General features: G+C 39.4%; 1 protein-coding gene across 1 annotated transcript in view; it reads right to left on the bottom strand.

Annotated features, from left to right (window-relative positions):
* LOC137496907 (trypsin-like) overlaps positions 1-1,236 on the bottom strand; it is a 64,609-nt gene extending 63,373 nt beyond the window's left edge. The window contains exon 1 of the mRNA XM_068230013.1: positions 1,143-1,236. Coding sequence (XP_068086114.1) covers positions 1,143-1,233 — 91 coding nt within the window. The 5' untranslated portion in view covers positions 1,234-1,236. The remainder of the gene's footprint in view (positions 1-1,142) is intronic.
* Between the last annotated feature and the right edge of the window lie 22,019 nt (positions 1,237-23,255).

The raw sequence follows: 23,255 nt of genomic DNA, 5'->3' as shown, positions 1-23,255 counted from the left end.
TTCAAAATCAGACTCCCTAAAGTTAAGGTGCGGCGATTATTCGGATAAATACGGTATGCATCGGGCAATTAGCTGTACAGAAAAGGGATGGGATGGTTTGAATAATTCATTAATTAATTTTAGTTTCCAGGTGGCTGTCCCATGTATTTTTAGTTATCTGATGACGGTATTTCAAGAATAAAAGACAGTATTTATTTATTTCTACTACAAGTGGATTACAACCGGTGGCAGCATAAAATGCATAATACCAAAAATTACACAATAAAATTAAATGAATAAATAACACTCTACTGATTCTGGATCTCAACCAAATAGAAAAGTACTTTTAATCTTTCTTCCAATTTGCTTTCTCTCACACCGACACAGACAGGTATTATGGTGACGATGGAATGAGAAAAGGTTACGAGGAGAAAGAAAACGGGCGTAGCCTTAATTAAGGTAGAGCCCCAGCGTGCTTCAGTGCTGCCGACAGTGGAGTTCGAACCCACAGTCTCCCGAATGCAAGCTCAGAACTACGTGACCCAAACCGGAGAAGTTCGCATCCTTACTCCCGAGTCTTCCCAGTCCAAAATTTGCAAAATCATTCTAACTACAATATTTAATCAGAAATCACCCAGAAAATGTGTGCTACTTTCCTCAGGATTTATTTCCTCCTTTGCGCCGAACCGACGCAGATAGTTCTTAAGGGGACTATGGGATAGTAAAGGGCTACGAGTGAGAAAGAAGAGGCCGTGGCGTTAACCAGCATTTGCCTGGTGTGAAAATGGTAATCCATGGAAAACAATCATCAGGGCTGCCGACAGTGAGTTTTGAACCCACTATCTCCCGAAGGTAAGCTCACAGCTGCTCGATCCTGTCCGCACGGCCAACTCGCTCAGTATTCTCAGGATTTTTCAGCTATCGAATCAAGTAATCCCGGTGAGGGCCCAACACACTGGAACCATACTTTAATGGGGGGTAATGTATACGCTCTCTCCATTATATCCGAACTCTGACCCTTAAATACATTCAAAACCATATGGAGAGATCTATGAACATTATTTACAACCCCATGAATGAGGTTACCGCAGTGAAGACGGTGTGGAAACCCTATCCTTGGTAAGAATGAACAAAGGCCACATGAAAAAATAATCCGTACTTACCAACAAGGTACGCTGGAAATAATATAACCTGAAACAGGAATAACATATGATACACAGCGGCTAACTTTGCGCTCCCCATGACTGTTTCCATCCTACTGTAGGTGCCCGTGTTCACTGGGTATGAATATATAATACAGTTAACTTATATTTAAAAAATTAGATTATCTTCAGATTACTTCTACCATTATCGACCGACAGAATAATGGTTTTTTAATTCCCTAACGACGAAAACTGATTGATTTTAAGTGGTAAGTCATAATCTTATCATATGTAGAATGTTGCAACTGTTGATAAGTTACAGTTAGCTGTAAATAAGATCGAATACGTGATATTATTATTCTGTCAAGGTTCAGTACAGCTAGATAAGATAACTGTTACCTTTCAACACTTATCAGAACAGGAAAAGATGTGACAATTGCTCGCATGGAGGTATCAGCATAAGAGAAGAAAGGTTCAAGTAACATCAGGCTGAGTAGTTCGGACGGAAGAGTAATGGTTTTCTGAGTCCAAATTTACAGGTTCGATCCTGACCCAGTCCGGTGTTCAAATACGTCAGTCTCGTGTCGGTAAATTTCCTCTCAAATTAAAAAACACCTGCGGGGCAAAATTTTGGCATCTCAGCGTCCCAGAAAGCTGTAAATGTGTTGCGGTTAATGGGGGAGGAAAACGTACAACATTTCTATTTTTATGTCATAAAATTTTATAAGGCCGTCTTATAAAATTAATTATAGCGTAGACTGTAGTTCCTTATTCCCCCACTTTACATACCGATTTTCATTAAATTCTGTTTACCATTTTCTTGTGACGGCGCTGATATGATGTTAGCAACAAAAGTTCATATTCATGAATATCTCCGTTATCATAGCCTGTACGGTCAAAATGTATAAGACATAAATGATCGGAAATTTAATACTATGTAACTTTATTTATACAGTAATTTTCAATATGACCACTAATAACACAAATATTCTAGAATTAAATTTTGGGCCTTCTACTAAACTACCATTTCGCTCAGAGTGAATAAAGTTATTTATGGCCTAGACTGTAGCGACTTATTCCTCGACTGTGCATACCGATTTTATTTACGATGGGACAACTAATAACAAATATTTGAGAATTAAATTTTAGGCCTGCCCCTAAACTACGATTTCTCTCAGCGTGAATAAGATAATTTAGGGCGTAGATTGTAGTGACTTATTCGCCGACTTTGCATACCTATTTTAATTAAGATAGGACCACTAATAACAAATATTTGCGAATAAAATTTTATGCCTTCCCCTAAACTACCATTTCTTTCGGAGTGAATGAGATTATTTATAATTTATATTGTAGCAACTTATTTTAGAACTTTAAATACCGGTTTTCATTAAGATAGGGACCACTAATAACATAAAAATTTGAGAATTAAATTTTAGGCCTTCCCCGAAACTACCATTTCTCTCAGCGTGCATAAGATTAATTATAGCCTAGATAGTAGCAAATTATTCCCGGACTTTACATACCGATTTTCATTAAATTATCTTCAGCCGTTTTCTCGTGATGCGTGTACATACATACAGACAGACAAGACAGACAGAAATTACGGAAAATTAACAAATGCATTTCCTTGTTACTGTGGACATGACTGATAAACAAATACCATCCTTTTTAAATTTTGAGCTATGTACAGACAAAACTCTTATTTTATATATAGACATACTGATGACCAGGTCTATGGTCAGCAAATCATTCACGTACTGCTGCACACAAAATTCATGAATTTAAGCCATATCGACAGAGGTGAAACTCAAAATATTCCAGTGGACACACATTTGCAGACACATCTTCTTAATCGAATGGTAACACTCTCAATAGGACAATATAAATTATATACCGATCAATTTGTGCTAATTTTCACACACTATAACTGATTTACTCACTGCAGCACTCATCTGTCATATTTTACCAAGTCTTCCAGTTGGCACCAGAAGCTTCATATATGCGGATGATCGAGCTATTGCTACTCAAGCAAACTTCTTTGAGGTTGTAGAAGAAAAGTTATCAGAGGCTCTTTCTGAACTATCCTACTACTACAGAGGAAATCAATTGAAGCCTAACCCATCTGAAACTCAGGTATGTGCCTTCCATTAAAAGAACAGACAGGCGTCAAGGAAATTGAGGTAGTATGGGAAGATACTCAACTAGATCACCGCCCAACACCTAAATATCTAGGTGTAACATTGGATCGTGCTCTCACCTACAAACAACACTGCATGAACATCAAGCAGAAAGTGTCGGCTACAAACAACATCCTTCGCAAGTTGTCTGGAACCAATTGGGGTACACATCCAAAGACGTTGAGAACTACAGCCCTGGCTCTGTGTTACTCCGCTGCAGAGTACGCTTGCCCTGTTTGGTACAGATCAAGTCATGCTAAACAAGTTGACATATCTCTAAATGAAACATGTCGACTCATTACTGGCTGCTTAAGACCAACTCCACGAGATAGAATCTACTGTTTGGCTGGAATCGCCCCACCAGATATAGGAAGAGAAGTTGCATCCATGAATGAGAAAACTAAAGCACTTGCCTCATGTGCACACCCATTAAATGGATATGAACCTGCCCACCGAAGATTGAGGTCTAGTAGGAGTTTCCTGAATACAACGGAAGATTTAAACGAACCTGTTCAATCCACAAGGTTGAGATTATGGAGAACTAGAAATCCTCAACTTGCTGATTGGATGCTACAAATTGAACATCTCCCCCCAGGACACGAGGAACATTGGTCTACGTGGAAATCGCTGAACAGGCTTCGCACTGGGGTTGGTAGATCAAGAACCTATATGGTAAAGTGGGGCTTTCCTGGCACATCCAGGCAATGCGAATGTGGTGAAGACCAAACCACAGCCCATTTCATGAACTGTAGTAAGTGTCCTTTAAATTGCACAATAGAGGACTTGATGGTTGCAACACCTAATGCCCGTGATTTGGCAAAATTCAGGGCAGACAATATTTGATATGTATGTCATTAAGTACCATTATGCAATGTAAAATGTGTGCTTCTGATACGAATAAATAAATAAATCCCTACGTCTACCTGATTTTTCCTTTCAATTCTCGTTCCCCTTTGAAAATGTTTTCAAGATTCTCGGCTGTGTCGAATATTTCAAATTTTCGAGCCTACCTTCGCCTGACAATTCATTTGCTATGCTCTGGAACAAACAATATTAATGTACATTGCGTTCCTGCTCTTCGTGTCTATAAACAACTTCTGCTACCAAACCAATACACACAACCGCTTGTAAAAGTGTTTAACACGCAGAATTTTTAAAAAATATTGCAGTGAGTGAAAATACTTCTAAAGACTAAACCATGCTGTTCAATGAAGCTCCTTCGTCACCGGGTTATGATATAAATCGAGAGCGGACCGTCGCACAAGGATCATAAGACTGAGGGACCGAGACACACATATGTTCTTCATATAATTAAACATGTGGCGAGAACTACTTTCTTTCTCGATGGGTGGGGGCTTCACGGTGTCATTATTGGCAGATTGTCCGTTCGAGTTCTACACTCTGGGTTATTTCACATCATAATATATCCCCACAAATATCACAGGTTACAATTTTCCACCTTCGATCACAATATATATTTAAAACTAACGCATGTCCTTCGCGATATGTTTACTGGTGCAGGCACACCATGATAGAATCATCACAAGCCAGGTGGACATAGATATGACACGCAAGTACTGTACGCAGCACTTGTTGAAATAAATTAAACCATAATATTAATAACCCTCCTGGGAGATGTAGAAAATCACATAATTAGATGAGTACCTTTAGACTATTGTATGTAGTTGAAAATGTACTGAATAGACCTTACCTGTGTCAACAGACAATTGAATATCGAAATGTTCCGGTTGGTTAATACTCGATTTTTCTGGAACAGTTCACTTTTTCGTAGCGGAGTCGATAATCCTTTCACCCTCAGACAATTTCGTTTCTCTGTCACACTTTTTTTTTGTTTTTTTTTGCTATTTGCTTTACGTCGCACCGACACTGATAGGTAGTATGGAGACGATGGGACAGGAAAGGCCTAGGAATGGGAAGGAATTGTTCGTGACCTTAATTACGGTACAGCCCCGTCATTTGCCTGGTGTGGAAATGGGAAACCACGGAAAACCACCTCCAAGGCTGCCGACAGTGGGATTCGAACTCATTATCTCCCGGATGCGAGCTCACAGCTGCGCGCTCCTAACCGCACGGCCAGTTCGCCCAGTCTCTCTGTCAGACTTACTGTGCCGTAACTTTATGAAACGTTCCCCTATATTTTTTAGTTTACCTGCCTCAGAACTGCGAAATTCCTTATTAGAAAAAAAACAAACAAACCGTTGTGTTTTTGATGGATAACTTCCTTCGTTGTTGAAAGAAATATGTATATAAAAAATAAGACTTTTATCTGTACTTTGCTCAGAATTTTAAAAAATGTATTTATGTATCGGTCGTGTCCACAGTAACAAGGAAGTGCACTTTATACTTTTCCGTAATTTCTGTCTGTCTGTATGTACGCACACGCATCACGAGAAAACGGATGGAGAGAATTTAATGAAAATCGGTATGTGAAGTCGGGGAATGTGCCACTACAATCTGGCCTATAAATAATTTTATTCACGCTGAGTGGAATTGTAGTTTAAGGTAAGGCCTAAAATTTAATTCGCAAATATTTATGTTATTAATGGTCCTGTCGATAGATACTACATAACTAAAGTTAATATGGAATTAAATTTCCAATCATGTATGTCTTTTACATTTTTACAGTAGCGGCTATGATAACAGAGATATTCATGAATTTGTATTTTTCTTGCTAAGTCCATTTCAACGCCGAGCCATGAGGAAATGGGTAAACATAATTTAGTGAAATCGGTATGTAGAGTCAGGGAATAAGAAACTACAGTCGAAACTATAAACAATATTATTCACCCTAGATAAAATGGTAGTTTAGGCGCCTAAATTTTAATTCTTAAATACCTATGTTATTGGTCCTATCGAAAAGTACTACATAAAAGAATGTATAGAGAATACAATTTCCGATCATTTATGTTTTATATAGTTTTACCGTATCGACTATGATGAGAGTAGTAATTGAGAGTTGGGATAAAACTAAATGTGAAGGCCTACAATATCTGAAGCTCATAAGATTGATCAACAATAACATTACACTAATCATTGTTTGTTCTGATGTTCTTTGTCTCTCGCTATTACCTTGGTGATCACCTGACGTCCTTTCTAGGAACTCTGAACACGGCCTCATCCGGTGTGTCGCACTATAATTTCGCCCCCGGCTCTGAAAGCTTCCCACTGACTTGGAAATAACTCTTGCCTTACTCTTCCCCTTCGTCACAATTTCTGAGAATTCTAATTCTGCTGGCCATTGTATTTCTTAATCTTACAAGGGAAGTACCCCAGCTCGAACGGCTAAAACCGACTGGAAGTGCGCTTGACATACGAAGATATGTCTGTTCTACTACCCATCAAGGGTATTTATCTGTAAAACCACGCATTAGTGTACAATCAATGTTTGGAAGTTACGGCTTACGAAGATTGCAGAAACACAATTCGCCGCAGAAACTGCCGTACAACAAGCACTTCGGACCATTATAGTAAGAAAAAACAGATATGGTGCAGTATCATCTGGCAAAAGGTTGAACACCTGCTTGCCACAAGAATTCTTAACAGATGCAGTACGGTACCGTGTTGAAATAGTCATCTTTACCACAATAGAATATACTGTGTTGTCCTTTATTCGATGTCGAAGTGTAAATGTGGTGTTTAAATGAAGTGATTAAACACAGCGAAATGGAGCAGTAGGCACACTTAACGAGGGCAACATATAGACATACTAAATTATTTACAATGTTCCCGCATTGCAATAGTCCAAACTCAAATGCCACGGTGATCACGTTATCAAACGAACAAGAGGTTTTTCCACATCATAACCTGCTCTTTGCCTGCGTATATTAACATAGGTATGTATCTCGGTGCAGATAGTTGGTTGTAGATGACGGAGTGAAGACGGATGGTGAAGTATCGATCATGAAACGTGGCCTGCATGGTATCTATTGGAAACATTATCCATGTAACCAACAACCTTTACACACTGCTGACTGAATACTTCTGCATTTTGAAGATCCTCAGATACACACTCCCCTTGTTCATGAATTATTCCTGGAATGTCCTTCTTGAAATCTGTTTCTGCCTTAAAATACCTATACATGATCTTCCATTTCACACTAAAATTTATATGACTGCCAAATATGCTTGCCATCAAGTTATTCTTAGCTGCCTCCTTTGCTAGATTCAATTTCCTAATAAGTTCATTTTATTTCTCCTTACTTCCACAGACATTTCTGGCTCTATTTCATTCCAACCTGCACATCCTTCTTAGTCTCTTTATTTCTCTATTATAATACGGTGGGTCTTTACCATTTCTTACCACTTTTAATGGAACAAACCTATTTTCACATTCCTCAACAATTGCTTTAAGTCCATCCCCGAGTCTGTTCACACAATTATTTATTTGCCGTTTTCCACCGATCATAGTTACTTTTTAAAAACGGCCTCATGCCTGCTTTATCAGCCATGTGGTATGGCCTAATAAGTCCTACTTTTAAGACTCCATTCTAACACATTTATTTTTAACTACGACAAAACAGGTTCATGATCATTAATGCCATGTATTATTCGGTTTCTCAATAGAGCTCATCTGGTTTTACCAGCACCACGTCCAGGATATGTTTCACTCTAGTTGGTTCCATCGCTTTCTGAATCCATCCATCCATCCATCCATCCATCCATCCATCCATCCATCCATCCATCCATCCATCCATCCATCCATCCATCCATCCATTCCATCCCATCCCATTCCATTCCATTCCATTCCATTCCATTCCATTCCATCCATCCATCCGTCCGTCCGTCCGTCCATCAATCTATCTACTGTATCTCTGCATTCAGGGCTATATGGCAAACGACACGGAAAAGACTGGGATTGTAGCGGGGGATCTGAATTTACCAAATGTCAATTGGGAATGGAAATGCGAACGACAGGGAGCATGACAAAAATAATGACAAATAAGCTAATACGGGAAGAACAGGTGATTCAGTCCAAGGTGGCGGATTCCCTATCTTTTGTTTTCCTAGCATTTTCTTAGATGATCGCAAAGAAATTGGAAAATTATTGAACATTTCCCTTGGTAAGTTATTCTAATCCCTAACTCCCCTTCCTATAAACGAATATTTGCCCCAATTTGTCCCCTTGAATTCCAACTTTATCTTCATATTGTGATCTTTCCTACTTTTAGAGACACCACTCAAAGTTATTCGTCTACTGATGTCCTCCCACGCCATCTCTCTACTGACAGCTCGGAACATACCACTTAATCGAGCAGCTCGTCTCCTTTCACACAGTTCTTCCCAGCCCAGACTTCGCATTTTTGTAACGCTACTCTTTTGTCGGAAATCACCCAGAACAAATCGAGCTGCTTTTCTTTGGATTTTTTCCAGTTCTTGAATCAAGTAATCCTGGTGAGGTTCCCATACACTAGAACCATACTCTAGTTGGGGTCTTACCAGAGACTTACATGCCCTCTTCTTTACATCCCTACTGCAACCCTTAAATACCTTCACAACCATGTGCAGAGATCTGTACCCTTTATTAACAATCATATTTATGTGATTACCCCAATGAAGGTCTTTTCTTATATTAAAACCTAGATACTTACAATGATCCCCTAAAGGAACTTTCACCCCATCTACGCAGTAATTAAAACTCAGAGGACTTTTCCTATTTGTGAAACTCACAACCTGACTTTTAACCCCGTTTATCATCATACCATTGCCCACCGTCCGTCTCACAACACTATCGAGGTCACCCTGCAGCCGCTCACAAACTTATTTATTACTCTGTACAGAATAACATCATCTGCAAACAGCCTTTTCTCTTATTCCACTTCTTTACACATATCATTTATATATATAAGAAAACATTAAGGTGCGGTGTGATAGGCGTCATTCAATTGTAATTAATTATTGAGGAATATATACTTCATTTTCAGAAGCATGAATATCTTACTTTACATATTGTAAGTACAGACCAGGCCGAGATGGTATTGTGCAACCTGCCACAGACTGTTGTCTCCACTAACGAGGGAAGTACCCCGGCTCGAACGGCTAAAACCGACAGAAAGTGGGCTTGAAGTAAACTGTTGTACCTATATCTATCAAGGCCATTCATCTGTAAACGTACGTGTTCGGTCGCCAGCACCATCTGACAGTCAGGGCACAGGCCTCGTGCATTGCAGCTGTACACGCAATGCCTGCAAGTCAGTTGCAGTGCGTCGTATTATACAAACGTCCGACATGAGTAGGTGGAAGCCAATCAACCCTGTGAATGTTGTGAAGTTGCTGCGCGAAAAGGTACACCGACGCTACACTCTGGATAGTGAAGATGTAATTGGAGTGGAGGATGGGCCATTTTCATGCATGTTATATGATATCATAACACAAAAATTCAATGGATCTGTAACAGAACTACATACCGACACATTGGAGAGTTATATTGACGGCGTAGAAGAAACATCACATGAGCATGAGGGTTCCAACCGTACCGACAATCCAGCAACTGAAGGAACTACACATGAGAGGGATTTCGCTCCTTCACCCCCAAAACGGGTACGAACAAGTGCGATACGGAGTATCGATGATCGAACATTGGACAACATTTATGCTGATTATTATAATCGCGGTTACAATTTTTATCAGGAACTAATGAAGTGTTACAGCTGCATTAGGTCGAAATCAACTGCAAGGTAATGTTAGATCATGTGACGCGCAAAACGGAAGACCCAGGTTTGTTCAAGGGAAACAAAACATTAAAATTGAAGGCATTAAAAGAATCTGCAGAAACACAATGTGACAGAGCTAGATATAATGGATCAGAGGTCCTCTACTAGCACATTCAAGCGTGGGCTATGGAGGCCGCTAGAGGTTTCTCTGTACAATTTTAAAGCGTAGTTGCATTTTGTCAGGGCCCTCAAAGACGAATAGAATATTTCTTCCAGACACATCACTATGTTCATGGCTCGCAAACAGATTGAAGAAGAGCATGTTAAAATACAAACAGCAGAAACATTTGTGGCAGACGTGAACATGTTTATTCAAGACGGGAATATAATGAAGGAATGCGTATGGAATAGTGATCAGAGCCAATTTTAATATGAACTAACGTCTTCTGCGAAATTTTCAAGCAGAGGAGAAAATCGACAATTGGTCTGGTATAGTCTGTGCATAGTTCTACGCCTAGTTACACAATTGATGTGGCTGTGTCCATGAATGGCAAATTAGCGAACAAGCTTTGCATTTGTCTGCAGGAAAAGAATGGAACGTTTGGTCCGGAGGTTGCAAAGAAACTGACAGCAATGTGTCCACGAAACATCCATGCTGAAGCGAGTAAAAGTGGAAAAATGACTAAAGCACATATAAAGAGCTTTTTTTAATTCAATCTTCGCTGAACATGTTGGTGAGAGAGGTCTATTACTTTGCGATTTCTGGTCAGGACACAAAGACTACAGCGTCATTGAAGAATATATTCCAAATAAAGATATTACATTAAAGATATTGCCACCAAAGAGAACCAAATCCTGCCAATAAATAAACTTCTGGATGTATATTATTTTAGGCAATACATGCTCTATGTCAGACGTCTTGTTGATTTTGTACGTTTGCAAATCGATACCACGCAGGCCACTTTACATGATCGATACTTCATCATCCGTCTTCACTCCGTCATCTACAACCAACTATCTGCACCGAGATACATACCTATGTTAACATACGCAGGCAAAGAGCAGGTTATGATGTGGAAAAACCTCTTGTTCGTTTGATAACGTGATCACCGTGGCATTTGAGTTTGGACTATTGCAATGCGGGAACATTGTAAATAATTTAGTATGTCTACATGTTGCCCTCGTTAAGTGTGCATACTCTTCCATTTCGCTGTGTTTTAATCACTTCATTGAAACTCCACATTTACACTTCGACATCCATTAAAGGACAACACAGTATATTCTATTGTGGTAAAGATGACTATTTCAACACGGTACTGTACTGCATCTGTTATGAATTCTTGTGGCAAGCACGTGTTCAACCTTTTGCCAGATGATACTGCACCATATCTGTTTCTTCTTACTATAATGGTCCAAAGTGCTTGTTGTACGGCAGTTTCTGCGGCGAATTGTGTTTCTGCAATCTTCGTACGCCGTAACTTCCAAACATTGATTGTACACTAATGCGTGGTTTTACAGATAAATGCCCTTGATGGATAGTAGAACAGACATATTTCCGTATGTCAAGCGCACTTCCAGTCAGTTTTAGCTGCTCGAACTGGGGTACTTCCCTTGTAAGGTTAAAAAATGCAATGGCCAGCAGAATTAGAATTCTCAGAAATTGTGACGAAGTGGGAAGAGTAAGGCAGGAGTTATTTCCAAGTCAGTGGAAAGGTTTCAGAGCCGGGGGCGAAATTATAGTGCGACACACCGGATGAGGACGTGTGCAGAGTTCCTAGAAAGGACGTCAGGTGATCACCAAGGTAATAGCGAGAGCTGAACGCAAAGTTGGTACTTAAAAAAATGAAACTTCTCAGTCCCACGTGAGCTTGGACCAATCGTAAAATTCATAGACCAGAAGCAGGTACGACAACTTCGTATTGTGAGAAGCACTATCAACGCTAACTCCACGGATTAAATTTATAGAAGGAAATGAGTTATAAATTCGAGATAATGTAAAATTTAGAAGCCTAAGCATATAATAAAAGTTATTAAAAGTTATTGATTGAGGGAGATTGACTGGAGAAATTCTGAGAATTCGTGGACGCTATCCGTTGATTGGCTGCAGGCAAGAGACGCTACAAAAGGGCGCGAAATCCCAGCCTGGAATACAGGAGCTAAATTCACGATTGTATCAATTACCAGCGAACGATATTGAGACTCGGCATAGAGGCTAATATAAAATAATTACATCAGTGGATCCCAAGTTTAAGCCACTGGCTCGGCCTCAAATAGTGGTATTAGGATATTGGACCTGCGTGACCTAAGATGACCTCCCGTGAACTCGGAAGAGAGGGGAGTCGAATATAAATACATGGTCGTGGAGACGGAAGATCTGACTTGTGGTAAATTGTTAGAGCCGTTACTACGCCAGGATGCGTACTTACTTGTGATAAATTGTTCGAGCCGTTACTACGCCAGGATGCGTACTTACTTGTGATAAATTGTTCGAGCCGTTACTACGCCAGGATGCGTACTTACTTGTGATAAATTGTTCGAGCCGTTACTACGCCAGGATGCGTACTTACTTGTGGTAAATTTTTCGAGCCGTTACTACGCCAGGATGCTCACTTACTTGTGGTAAATTGTTCGAACAGTTACTACGCCAGGATGCGTACTTACTTGTGATAAATTGTTCGTGCTGTTACTACGCCATTACGTGTGTGTAGTCGCACGTGGAATTGTTTGAGATGTGATTAAGTTACGTAGCACAGTGGTCCAGAACGTGCATTAGTTCGTATTACAGTCTTGAACAGTATACTAGCAGGAGTTCGAATATATACAGAACTCATTAAAACAAAACCTACAGATAGGAGTGTGAGGTTCCATACCAAGAATAGGAAGTACGTTACGTGAGAGCGGTCGTGGGTGTTCGACGGTATTTCACCAAGTAAACAGTCAATTAATAACTGATACCTGGTCACCTACGCGAACGTGAGACGGGAAAATTCGAGTGCGCGCCGGGCCGTTGAGAGTGATACCGAGATATCACATGTTCCTAGTGTCCGGGGAAGGAACGAAGAATGTATATTAAATTAAGTGGGCTATAAAAAGCCAAAAGTTTAAAATTTATGTGTTAAATTTAGAGTGGAAAATATTTCATGTGCAAAAGTTATTGTTTATAAGATTTAAAATCTGTGATATTAAAAAGTTACAAGGATTACCTCTTCAAGCTGGCATGAGTACAAGTAGGATGCAGTGCTAAACATGGGTGAGGGCTATGCTCCTCGTCCGGTTTAGCAAACTACAGGCTGAGATGAGTACCCCTTAATATAATTTGGAGATTGCTATTGTTAGCGGGAGGAAATCATATTCTTTCATTATGGTAACTTGATTGTTAGACGAACCGTTTCCGGCCCGTATAAATTCAGAGAGCGATAGACAAAGGGACAAATTAATATGTACATAATTATGTCAAGCACTCATCATAATTTTGATTATATAATAAAGTAGAGTAGGGTTGATTTGTTTATTCAAGTGCTTAAAGTGTTTGAAATTATATGGAGCACGTTTCACGTAAGAATAAGATTAATATTCATCTTAGAAGTGTTCAAATGTGGTTTTCAGTTATCGGAAACTTTACAGATATTAAGGCATGTGGTGAGATTAGCCAGAGGTAAAGGGTTGCCAAGTCATTTTAATTGTTGTGGGACGGAATGAAGTCCATTGAATTGTCTGTAAATATCGATGATTATATGTGCCGCGAAGTTTCGCCAGTGAATAGAAATATAATAATCAGTAGAATTATCGGAGTGATAAATGAACATGGGTAATGTGTAAATGCGTGGTTATAGTAAAGCTTTGTGAATAATGGCACGGGCCTAAGTTGATGGAATGATTGCAAGTTAAAGTAATTCCAATGTCGAGATTACATATGGCGTGGAAAACTTTAATTCAGGCAGTAAATTTGATTTTAACCTTAATTGTTGATTTAACGTTTTTGGACTCCATAATAATCATAATATTTGTTTAGAAGCGATAGAAGCACTTGTATATGATGGTCACGCTATGTTGAAAGCCCAGAGTGGTTTGAGCCCATTTTGAGATCGGAAGTCGTGCGGGACGAAAATCCGGCATGAGGTGAGAATTGAGCCGTACTGTATTTGATCATGAAATAGATAAATCTCGTTGCCTACGTCGATATAATATGCCGATTCGGTGTCATGAGTGGCAGGAGTCCAAGCTCCGAAGATTAATGAATGAAATGTTTAAAGAGTTCCAGTAGAATAAATGGACTTCAGAACGAAAATGGAAGGAATAATTTAGCACTTGCAGAGATTGGATGTATGTGCCCAACTGCGAGGTGCCATGGGATTTGAGATTTGTCTTGGGAGGACATGGTGTTTCCATAAATTAACGACAGTACGAAAATAAGGTTGCGGGTTCGAATACCGTTATCATGTCCCGAGCGATATGCAATTGGATCTTGGTGGTTCATATTTGGGAGTTAACATATGTGACTAAGTTATAAGATTGAAATTAAAATATAAAATTTCGAAATGATAATAATAATAATAATAATAATAATAATAATAATAATAATAATAATAATAATAATAATAATATTCCAAATAAATCACATCTTAATTGATTAAGTGCCAAACTAGATCGGAATTGTAAAAGGGGTTATGCGTTGAACATATTAATAGTTAAGTGCCACGTAACAATTAAAATTAAAATATAGAATTTTCAAACATAATAATAATGTGAAGAAGAATAAGAATAATTTACTATATTATTTCTGAGAATAATAGTCGTCGGAATTGAAATTAAAATATAGGATTTTCAAATTAATATTAATAATAATGATTATAATAATTTGAAGAAGTATAAGAAGAAGAAGTATTGATAAAAATTAATTTTGAGAATAATAAGAATGGTGAAAAATGAAATTGAAACATTGAATCAGTGATAATTACGGGTTACGATAATCATGACCTCCTCTACTACTACTACTACTACTACTACTACTACTACTACTACTACTACTAATAATAATAATAATAATAATAATGATTTTTTTAATTATTGCGGATGATGATGTGGAATGATACTAGGGAAGTCAGCTGGCGAAATAACGTAATAGTGTCAAGTTGTTGTAAATAATAAGTTAAGTTTGTTATTTGTAAAGTGATGGCAAATCCCTACATCTGGACCATTAGTTTAGAGTTTCTTTGTCGTTTCCTTCAGTTAACGATTAGCATATCTTGGTTAGGAACCCGTGGGGAGTTTTGTAGTATCCCGGATTGGTCTCATCTCATTAAAAGTGAAGACGATGACATGATTCATGTGATTGTGCCCACTTGGCCAACAGGTAATTGGTTCATGACCATCAATGGTCATAGTGTTAAAAAGGGTCGAACTGACACCTTCAGAAATCAACGGTTCCACCACCCAAATGGATGGGTGCTCAAAAGTGTAAAATATGATGTGAAGTTTTCAGGAATGATTTGCCAAATAACCGGCAAATTGAGGGTCAACGAATTTTGTTGTGTGTAATTTTTTTTAACTTAAATAAAATGCTCCTTTAGCATTTGCAAGGAAACAGTTCCAGGTTCTTGTTCTTGTAGCATAGTAAACCCTTGGTGACCGTTTAAATATCCGTCTACATTCCTAGGACAGAGCATTCATATTTTCCCCTTTGATCTGATTTAATACATATTTTTATGTGGTTTTATGATGAGCCTTAAAGTTAATGATTAGAGTGTCCCGTTCAACCATGTAGTACTAATTGGATGGCTCCCATATATTTCATTGGAGATCTTATATCATAAAATTTTTATTGTTTATTAGTTGCGATAGATTCGGACCGTAACACCCCCTGAGATTAATGCTGGTTGGGACTCAGGCTTTGAGCGGGTACAGTATATGTCTTTGGTCTTGTTGAAGTTACGCTGCAGAGTTTAAAGTCTTATTACGAAGTTACACTTTGTTTTATCTGTGGTTTGGTTCCGAAAATAAACGTGCATATTATGAACTTGGTTAGACCCAAAGAATTAATTCTCACTTAAATATGGTGTTTTTGGAACCTGGCGAAAAAATTAAAAGCCGAATTAGGCAAAAGAAAGAAAGGAAAGACTAAAAAGAAGAACGGAAAACTAAAAATGACAAGAAACGACTAGAAACGAACTCACCTTGAGCAGCCTGTTTGATCGGCGGACGGATCCGTTTTTAATTTTTCCGTTCTTCTTTTTAGTCTTTCCTTTCTATCTTTTGCCTAATTCGGCTTTTAATTTCTTCGCCAGGTTCCAAAAAACACCATTTTGAAGTGAGAATTAATTCTTTGGGTCTAACCAAGTTCATCATATGCATGTTTATTTTCGGGACCAAACCACAGATAAAACAAAGTGTTAACTTCATAATATGACTTTAAACTCTGCAGCGTAATTTCAACAAGATCAAAGAACTAAAGTCATGTACAAGCTGAACAAACCAACATATGTACAAAACAACGGTGTCATCATCATTTCAAAAGGTTTATATACTGAAGTACAATATTATCATGTACCATATTGTATGTAGGTGTCACAGTGTGTTTTAAAGTTGTTTCTAGTTATTGTGTTTGCTTGATTTGACTCGGTGGCTGATGATGGCACAAGTTTAGTGCCGAAACTTGTACCTTATGTGAACGACATGTGATTGATTCATATCAATAAATGTTTGTGTATTAAATAGGAGGACCCCTATTACTTAATTTCAATTATTGATATCCCTAGAAATCTCATCAGTTCCAGCCACTTTCCTAGTTTTCAAATTTTATATACTGTTGTAAATGCCATTGTTATCATAGATAAATTTTAATACTTCTTTAGTATTAGTGACCTCCTCTATCTGGACATTATCCTTGTAATCAACAATCTTTACATACTGTTGTCTGCATACTTCTGCGTTTTTAAGGTCTTCACATAAACACTCCCCTTGTTCGCTAATGATTCCTGGAATGTTCTTCTTGGAACCAGTTTATGCCTTAAAGTTCCTATAATGCATCCCAGAGTCTGTTTACATTTGTATTTACTGTTTTCCACCGATTATAGTTATTTTTAAATCCCTTATGCCTGCTTTATCAGCCATGTGGTACTGCCTAATACTCCTACTTTTAAGACCTTCCCTTCTATCACATTTATTTTTAACTATGACAGAAGCAATTCATGATCACTTCCTATTCATACTACCATTACTTCGGTTTCTCTATAGAGCTCATCTGGTTTTATCAGCACCACGTCCAGAATACCCTTCACTCCAGTTGGTTCATCGCTTTTATCCCTTCCAATATTAACTTGCTTGCCATTTGTTGAACATGCTTCATTCCGTTCTCATTTCCTTCCCAATTGGCATTTGGTAAACTGAGTTCTCCCACTACAATCACATTCCTTTCAAGGTCGTTTCCTACTCAGCTGATTATCTTATCAAATAATTCTGAATTAGCGTCACCGCTACCCTTTCACGGCCTGTACACTCCAAAGAGATCAAGATGCCTATTGTCTTTATAAATGAGCCTTACACTAAGAATTTCATGTTTGTCATCTTTAAATTTTTCGAAGCTTGCAAATTCTTCTTTCACCAGATTGAATACTCCCCTGCCTACCATTCCTATACAATCCTTACGATACACACTCCTGTTCCGTGAGAAAATTTCTGCAACCATTATATTATTCCTCAAACATGATTCAAGTCCCATTCCAATATCTGGTAAGTATATATTAAATTCCATAATTCTATTCCTTTCGTTAGAGTATTTCTACAGATCATCACTTAACATTTTTATCTAATCTCTACTTGACTTCCAGATCGTTGTACACTTACCACCGCTCCCTAGACCACCCCGTTCCCCTGAAATTACCCCTCTATAACACTTTCAAACAAATTTCCTGACTTATACGTACCACAGCGGTTTAAGTGAAGGGAGCGCAGATCCCTATCTCCTACCCACCCAGTAGGATATAGAAATCTCACTCCCAGTTTCCCACATATCCAATCCGTAGTCTCATTTAAATCCCCAATCATCTTCCAGACAGTATCCCTCCTACACAGTATACGACTGATAACTATCTCCGCTTCCTTAAACTCTCCCGTGCTCCGTTTACCAGATCCCACACATCTCCAACTATGTTGGTACTTATACCTGCTTGCCTTACGTTGTTGGTACCAACGTGAAACACTACCACCTTCTCCTTTCCCTCCTCCAACTCTTCTACTTTCCTCAACATCTGCCTCAACCTAATTCCTGGCTAAAACTATACCCTGGTTCCCTTTAATCCACACACTTTCCCAACATGTCTCACCCCGCCAACTGGTCACAATATATATTGTTCTGATCAGTAACGATCAGTTTGTACCATGAAGTATTCCTGATGATGATGATGATACTTGTTGTTTAAAGGGGCCTATCATCGAGGTAATCGGCCCCTGAAGTATTCCTATTCATCTTTCAATATTTATGTGGGTTACTAGCTCTTGTTATGGCTGTTAGTTTTCTGAATCGCAGGTTATGAGGTCACGCAACGCTTCATAATTATCATTCAGTACGTTACAATGTGCTAGTAAATAACCTTTCTGAACACAAAATATTCGACTAGTAACTTATAAAAGTTTTTAATGAAAAGCATGCAGGTGTTGACTCTTTAATTCCCATAAGGATAAAGTAAAAGTGAGTTTAATTGAAGATAATGCACAAATCTTCTACTAATCACAATTTAACATCACTGTTACTGCTAATAAGTACAACGTAAAACATGCGATTTTATACGATAATTCTGAACAATGCAACAAAGTGCAGCAAAACAAAGGGAATTCCAATATTTTTCTCATGTCTTGTGACATTATTAACACCACTCGCCGATTATTACTAGACGTCCACTGAAAATCTTCCTACATTACCGGCTTCAACATAATGGCATTTCTTTTAATATTTTGCTTCGTGAGGTAGCGAGTCATAATAATGATGACAGTCCTTCGGAAGGACTGTTTTCAGCTCCTGGAGGTGTCCGACTATTTGGCTGAATGGTCAGCGTACTGGCCTTCGGTTCAGAGGGTCCCGGGTACGATTCCCGGCCGGGTCGGGGATTTTAACCTGCATTGATGAATTCCAATGGCCCGGGGGCTGGGCGTTTGTGCTGTCCCCGACATCCCTGAAACTCACACACCACACGTAACACTATCCTCCACCACAATAACACGCAGTTACCTACATATGGCAGATGACCCCCACCCTCATCGGAGGGTCTGCTTTACAAGCGCTCCACTCGGCTAGAAATAGCTACACGAAATTATTAGCTCCTGGATGTGTTGCATTCGCACCGTCGATATTTTTCATCATAAATGAAGCTTACATATTTCTGTGCTACGTATATAGCAAAATGAAATGATTTGAACATTTGTGTTGTAATTTTACTTTTCCGAATTTCTATCACAATTCATTTTGCCGTTAAAATTAAAATGAAGAAAATATGATCGTACATGAAAATCAATATCTGTTTTGAAATGTAGAGATGCAGTTCATAGAAAGTGCATTAAAATACGCAAAAACAATTTGGAAAATGATATTTGTTATGGTTTAACAAACGTTTCACCTCTACTTCCTAACTACCACTGTAGAGTGTTATCAGGGATGATGCCGTTTTCTTGAAAATAGTGAAAGTTAGGAATGAGTGAAGAAATAGTCATTATTTTAGGATATGTCGAAGGAACGAACAGAACACTTTCAGAAGAATTTACTTAATTTCACTTGCTACTTCCCTTAAATCCAATGACCCAATTCCTTGCCCAGATTATTTGCAGATGATAGATGTTTCCTAAGATTGACGCAGTAAGAAACAGAAGTTCAGAGACCACCATCCTCCATGCTCTTAGCCAGAGTTTAATGAATCTACTCACTGTAGTACGCTACGTCTGCGTAGACTGCTGGGTAGATACCAGTAACACAGTCTCCACTAAACGATACAACACCGGTCACCTGACCTCCACACACTAATGGGCTACCTGAGTTACCCTGTAGACCAAACAAATACATTAAGTAATTTATATTTGGAATTCTAATCAATACATCAGTCGATTATACCTGACCGGTCTGATTTTGACGAACTATTTTCGCAGGTATCTTACAGAAACCTGGTCATTACTTGAATAAGGATATGTTGTGATTTGTTGCTTGATATCAATCAATCAATCAATCAATCAATCAATCAATCAATCAATCAATCAATCAATCAATCAATCAATCAATCAATCGATCAATCGATCAATCAATCAATCAATCAATCGATAGTGATCTGCATTTAGGGCAGTCACCCAGGTGTCAGATTCCCTTTCTGTTGTTTCCTAGCCTTTTCTTAAATGACTGAAAACAAATTGGAAATGTATTGAACATCTCCCTTGGTATGTTATTCCAATCCCTAACTCCCGTTCCTATATACGAATATATTCTCCAATTTGCCCTCCACTTTTATCTTCATATTGTGATCCTTCTTACTTTTAAAGGCAACGCTGAAACTTATTCGTCTACTAATGTCATTCCATGCCTCGCTGACAGCTAGAAACATACCACTTATTCGAGCAGATCGTCTTATTTCTCCCAAGTCTCCCAGCCCAAACTTTGCAATTTTTTTTGTAACGCTGCTCTTTTGTTGGAAATCACCCGGAACAAATCAAGCTGCTTTTCTTTGGATATTTTTCAGTCCATGAATCAAGTAATCCTGGTGATGGTCCCATACACTGGAACTATACTCTAGTTGGGGGTCTTTCCAGAGACGTATATGCCCTCTCCTTTACATCCTTACTACTGTACAACCCCAAACATCCTCATAACCATGCGCAGAGATCTGTACCTTTATTTACAATCCCATCTGTGTGATTACCCCAATGAAGATCATTCACGATAGTCATTTTTATTTCTAATTTTACAAGTGGCGTAGTTAATGAGTATCTATGTTACCCCCTTAAGTTGAGGAAGAAAATATCATACTCCATGGAAAATGAAATGGCGTATGGCTTTTAGTGCCGGGAGTGTCGGAGGACATGTTCGGCTCGCCAGGTGCATTCCTTTTGACTTGACACCCGCAGGCGACCTGCGCGTCATGATGAGGATGAAATTCTGATGAAGACGACACATACACCCATCCCCCGTGCCAGAGAAATTAACCAACGATGGTTAAAATTCCCGACCCTGCCGGGAATCGAAGCCGGGACCCCTGTGACTAAAGGCCAGCACGCTAACCATTTAGCCATGGAGCTGGACACTCCATGAATGAAGCTACTACATTCATTTACTGGGTGAAGACAATTTTTAAAGACATATATGTTGCATCCTTCTAGGTTCTGAAGGGCTTGAAAGATATTCGTTTGTGTGAGTATTGTAACTTGTTTGCATGGGCGATATATAAGCACAGATACTTGTATCGTTAACCTTCTATGGTTTTATTACCAAATTACTTGTTCTACACGCACTTTCACTGAGAGTACAGGGCACAAAATTTCACAGATCGCGCTCTCTCTCTCCTATTCACGCTCTTCCCTGATGCTAATTCATTCAGTCTTCGTTCACTAACACCACATTCTCTCCCAGTCACACAGTTACTTCGTTGGCGCTATCGTAGTAAACAGTTCAAAGCCTGCACATGTTAGTCTCGCAGTCCAGGATGATATTCGCTGTCCACACACTCCAGTAAGACTCCGTTCACAGCCCCACACCGATATGTTGTGTTCTCTTTCATTCCACTACCGTACACACATTAGCTATACAACGGCTGGCGAAAGAGACCCACACACGACGACAGTTATACAGAACTAGTACACAGTTGTACAGGCGGACACAGCAACAGACTGGTACACTCATCTTAGACTGTAGCTCGCCTAGAACTACTAACTCATAACACCAAATGAACTCTCCACTCACTGTTGGCAAATAAATTCGAAGTAACTGAACTCGTGACGGTAGCACACTTCAATCTGCATCGCTCAATGGATGAGCTCAGATTGAATCCACCTGGCAGGTCACGCCTGATTTATATACACCCCCTTCGAAATACATCAGGCACTCGAAGCCCGTAGAGTCCTCCAGTTATGGAAGGCTCAAGGTCCACGGGGATCGTCGTTTCTGCACTCCTCGAGGCCTCCAGCGATTAAGTGGCCAATGACGGTAACTGCAGCTGGAACTGACCAATGTCCTCTGGCCCTCTCCGGTCAGGTTCGCTTTGAAGCTAATAGCGAAACTTCATCGCAGTGACGTCGCACGGGGTGGGGCCATAATGAACAGACCACGCTCCAGTCTTGCTCCACAAAATATCGAATAAACCGCAGTACTACTCTGACGAAGTTTGCTGGATAGTTTTCAGTAATACAGTAATACAGTCTCCATCCGTAATTAAAATAGCAGCCAGCTGACCACACAACGGCCCGAATACTAGCAACAATAATTGTCTGGAATTTGCTATGGCACAAAAGTAAATTACTCTATATTCCATTCGGCAACATCTGGACCCATGGTGTTAACGGTCACCAAACTGGTCTTCAATTCAGAGTGCCCAAGTTTCGATTCCCGTCCGCGTCGAAGATTTTAATTGCATATGATTAATTCCTCTTGCTCGACTTCTGGGTTGGGGAAAAGTCATGGCAACTAATTTTTTTTCTTGAAGATACCAGTCTGGTTGGAAAATGTGACATATACAGACGAAAGGGCAAGGTGATAACTACACGTGTGGACAATGAATAGCACTGAAATATCGTAACACACTACTTTATTACGGTAGTGATATGGCCTTCCCGGTGCAAAAGAATGACAACACAGTACACACAAAGTTGTCATGACAAACATTGCCCTAAAGACCCTCAAAGTAGTCACCTGCTACTCACACCACACGCCGCCGACGATGTGGGAGGCGCTGAATACCATCTGCCTCAGCATTTGCCGCACCATGTGTGAATCGGTGCACCTGTTGGCGCACAACATTAGCAATGTCCTCTCGTGTTGCAAACCTCCTACCACGTAGTGGTTCCTTAATCTTTCGAATGAGATCAAAGTCACAAGACGAACTGCCTGGAGAGTACGGTGGGTGCTCCAATTCTTCCGATCACCAACGTCGCAGTAACTGCCCCACACAATCTGATTTATGTGGTTTTGCATTGTCGTCCAGGATTATTGCACTGTCCACAAAATCCGGACGTTTCTCCCGAACGCCACGTCGTACCTGTCTCACCAGGAACATTGCGGTCACTGTTCTGCCACGTGGAACAAAGTGGCAAACAATGACACC

The sequence above is a fragment of the Anabrus simplex genome, chromosome 1 (genome assembly GCF_040414725.1).
Source record: "Anabrus simplex isolate iqAnaSimp1 chromosome 1, ASM4041472v1, whole genome shotgun sequence".
In the NCBI taxonomy this organism is placed as follows: domain Eukaryota; kingdom Metazoa; phylum Arthropoda; class Insecta; order Orthoptera; family Tettigoniidae; genus Anabrus; species Anabrus simplex.
Note: the sequence above shows the minus strand (reverse complement) of the source record. Positions and strands in the feature narration are given on the sequence as shown.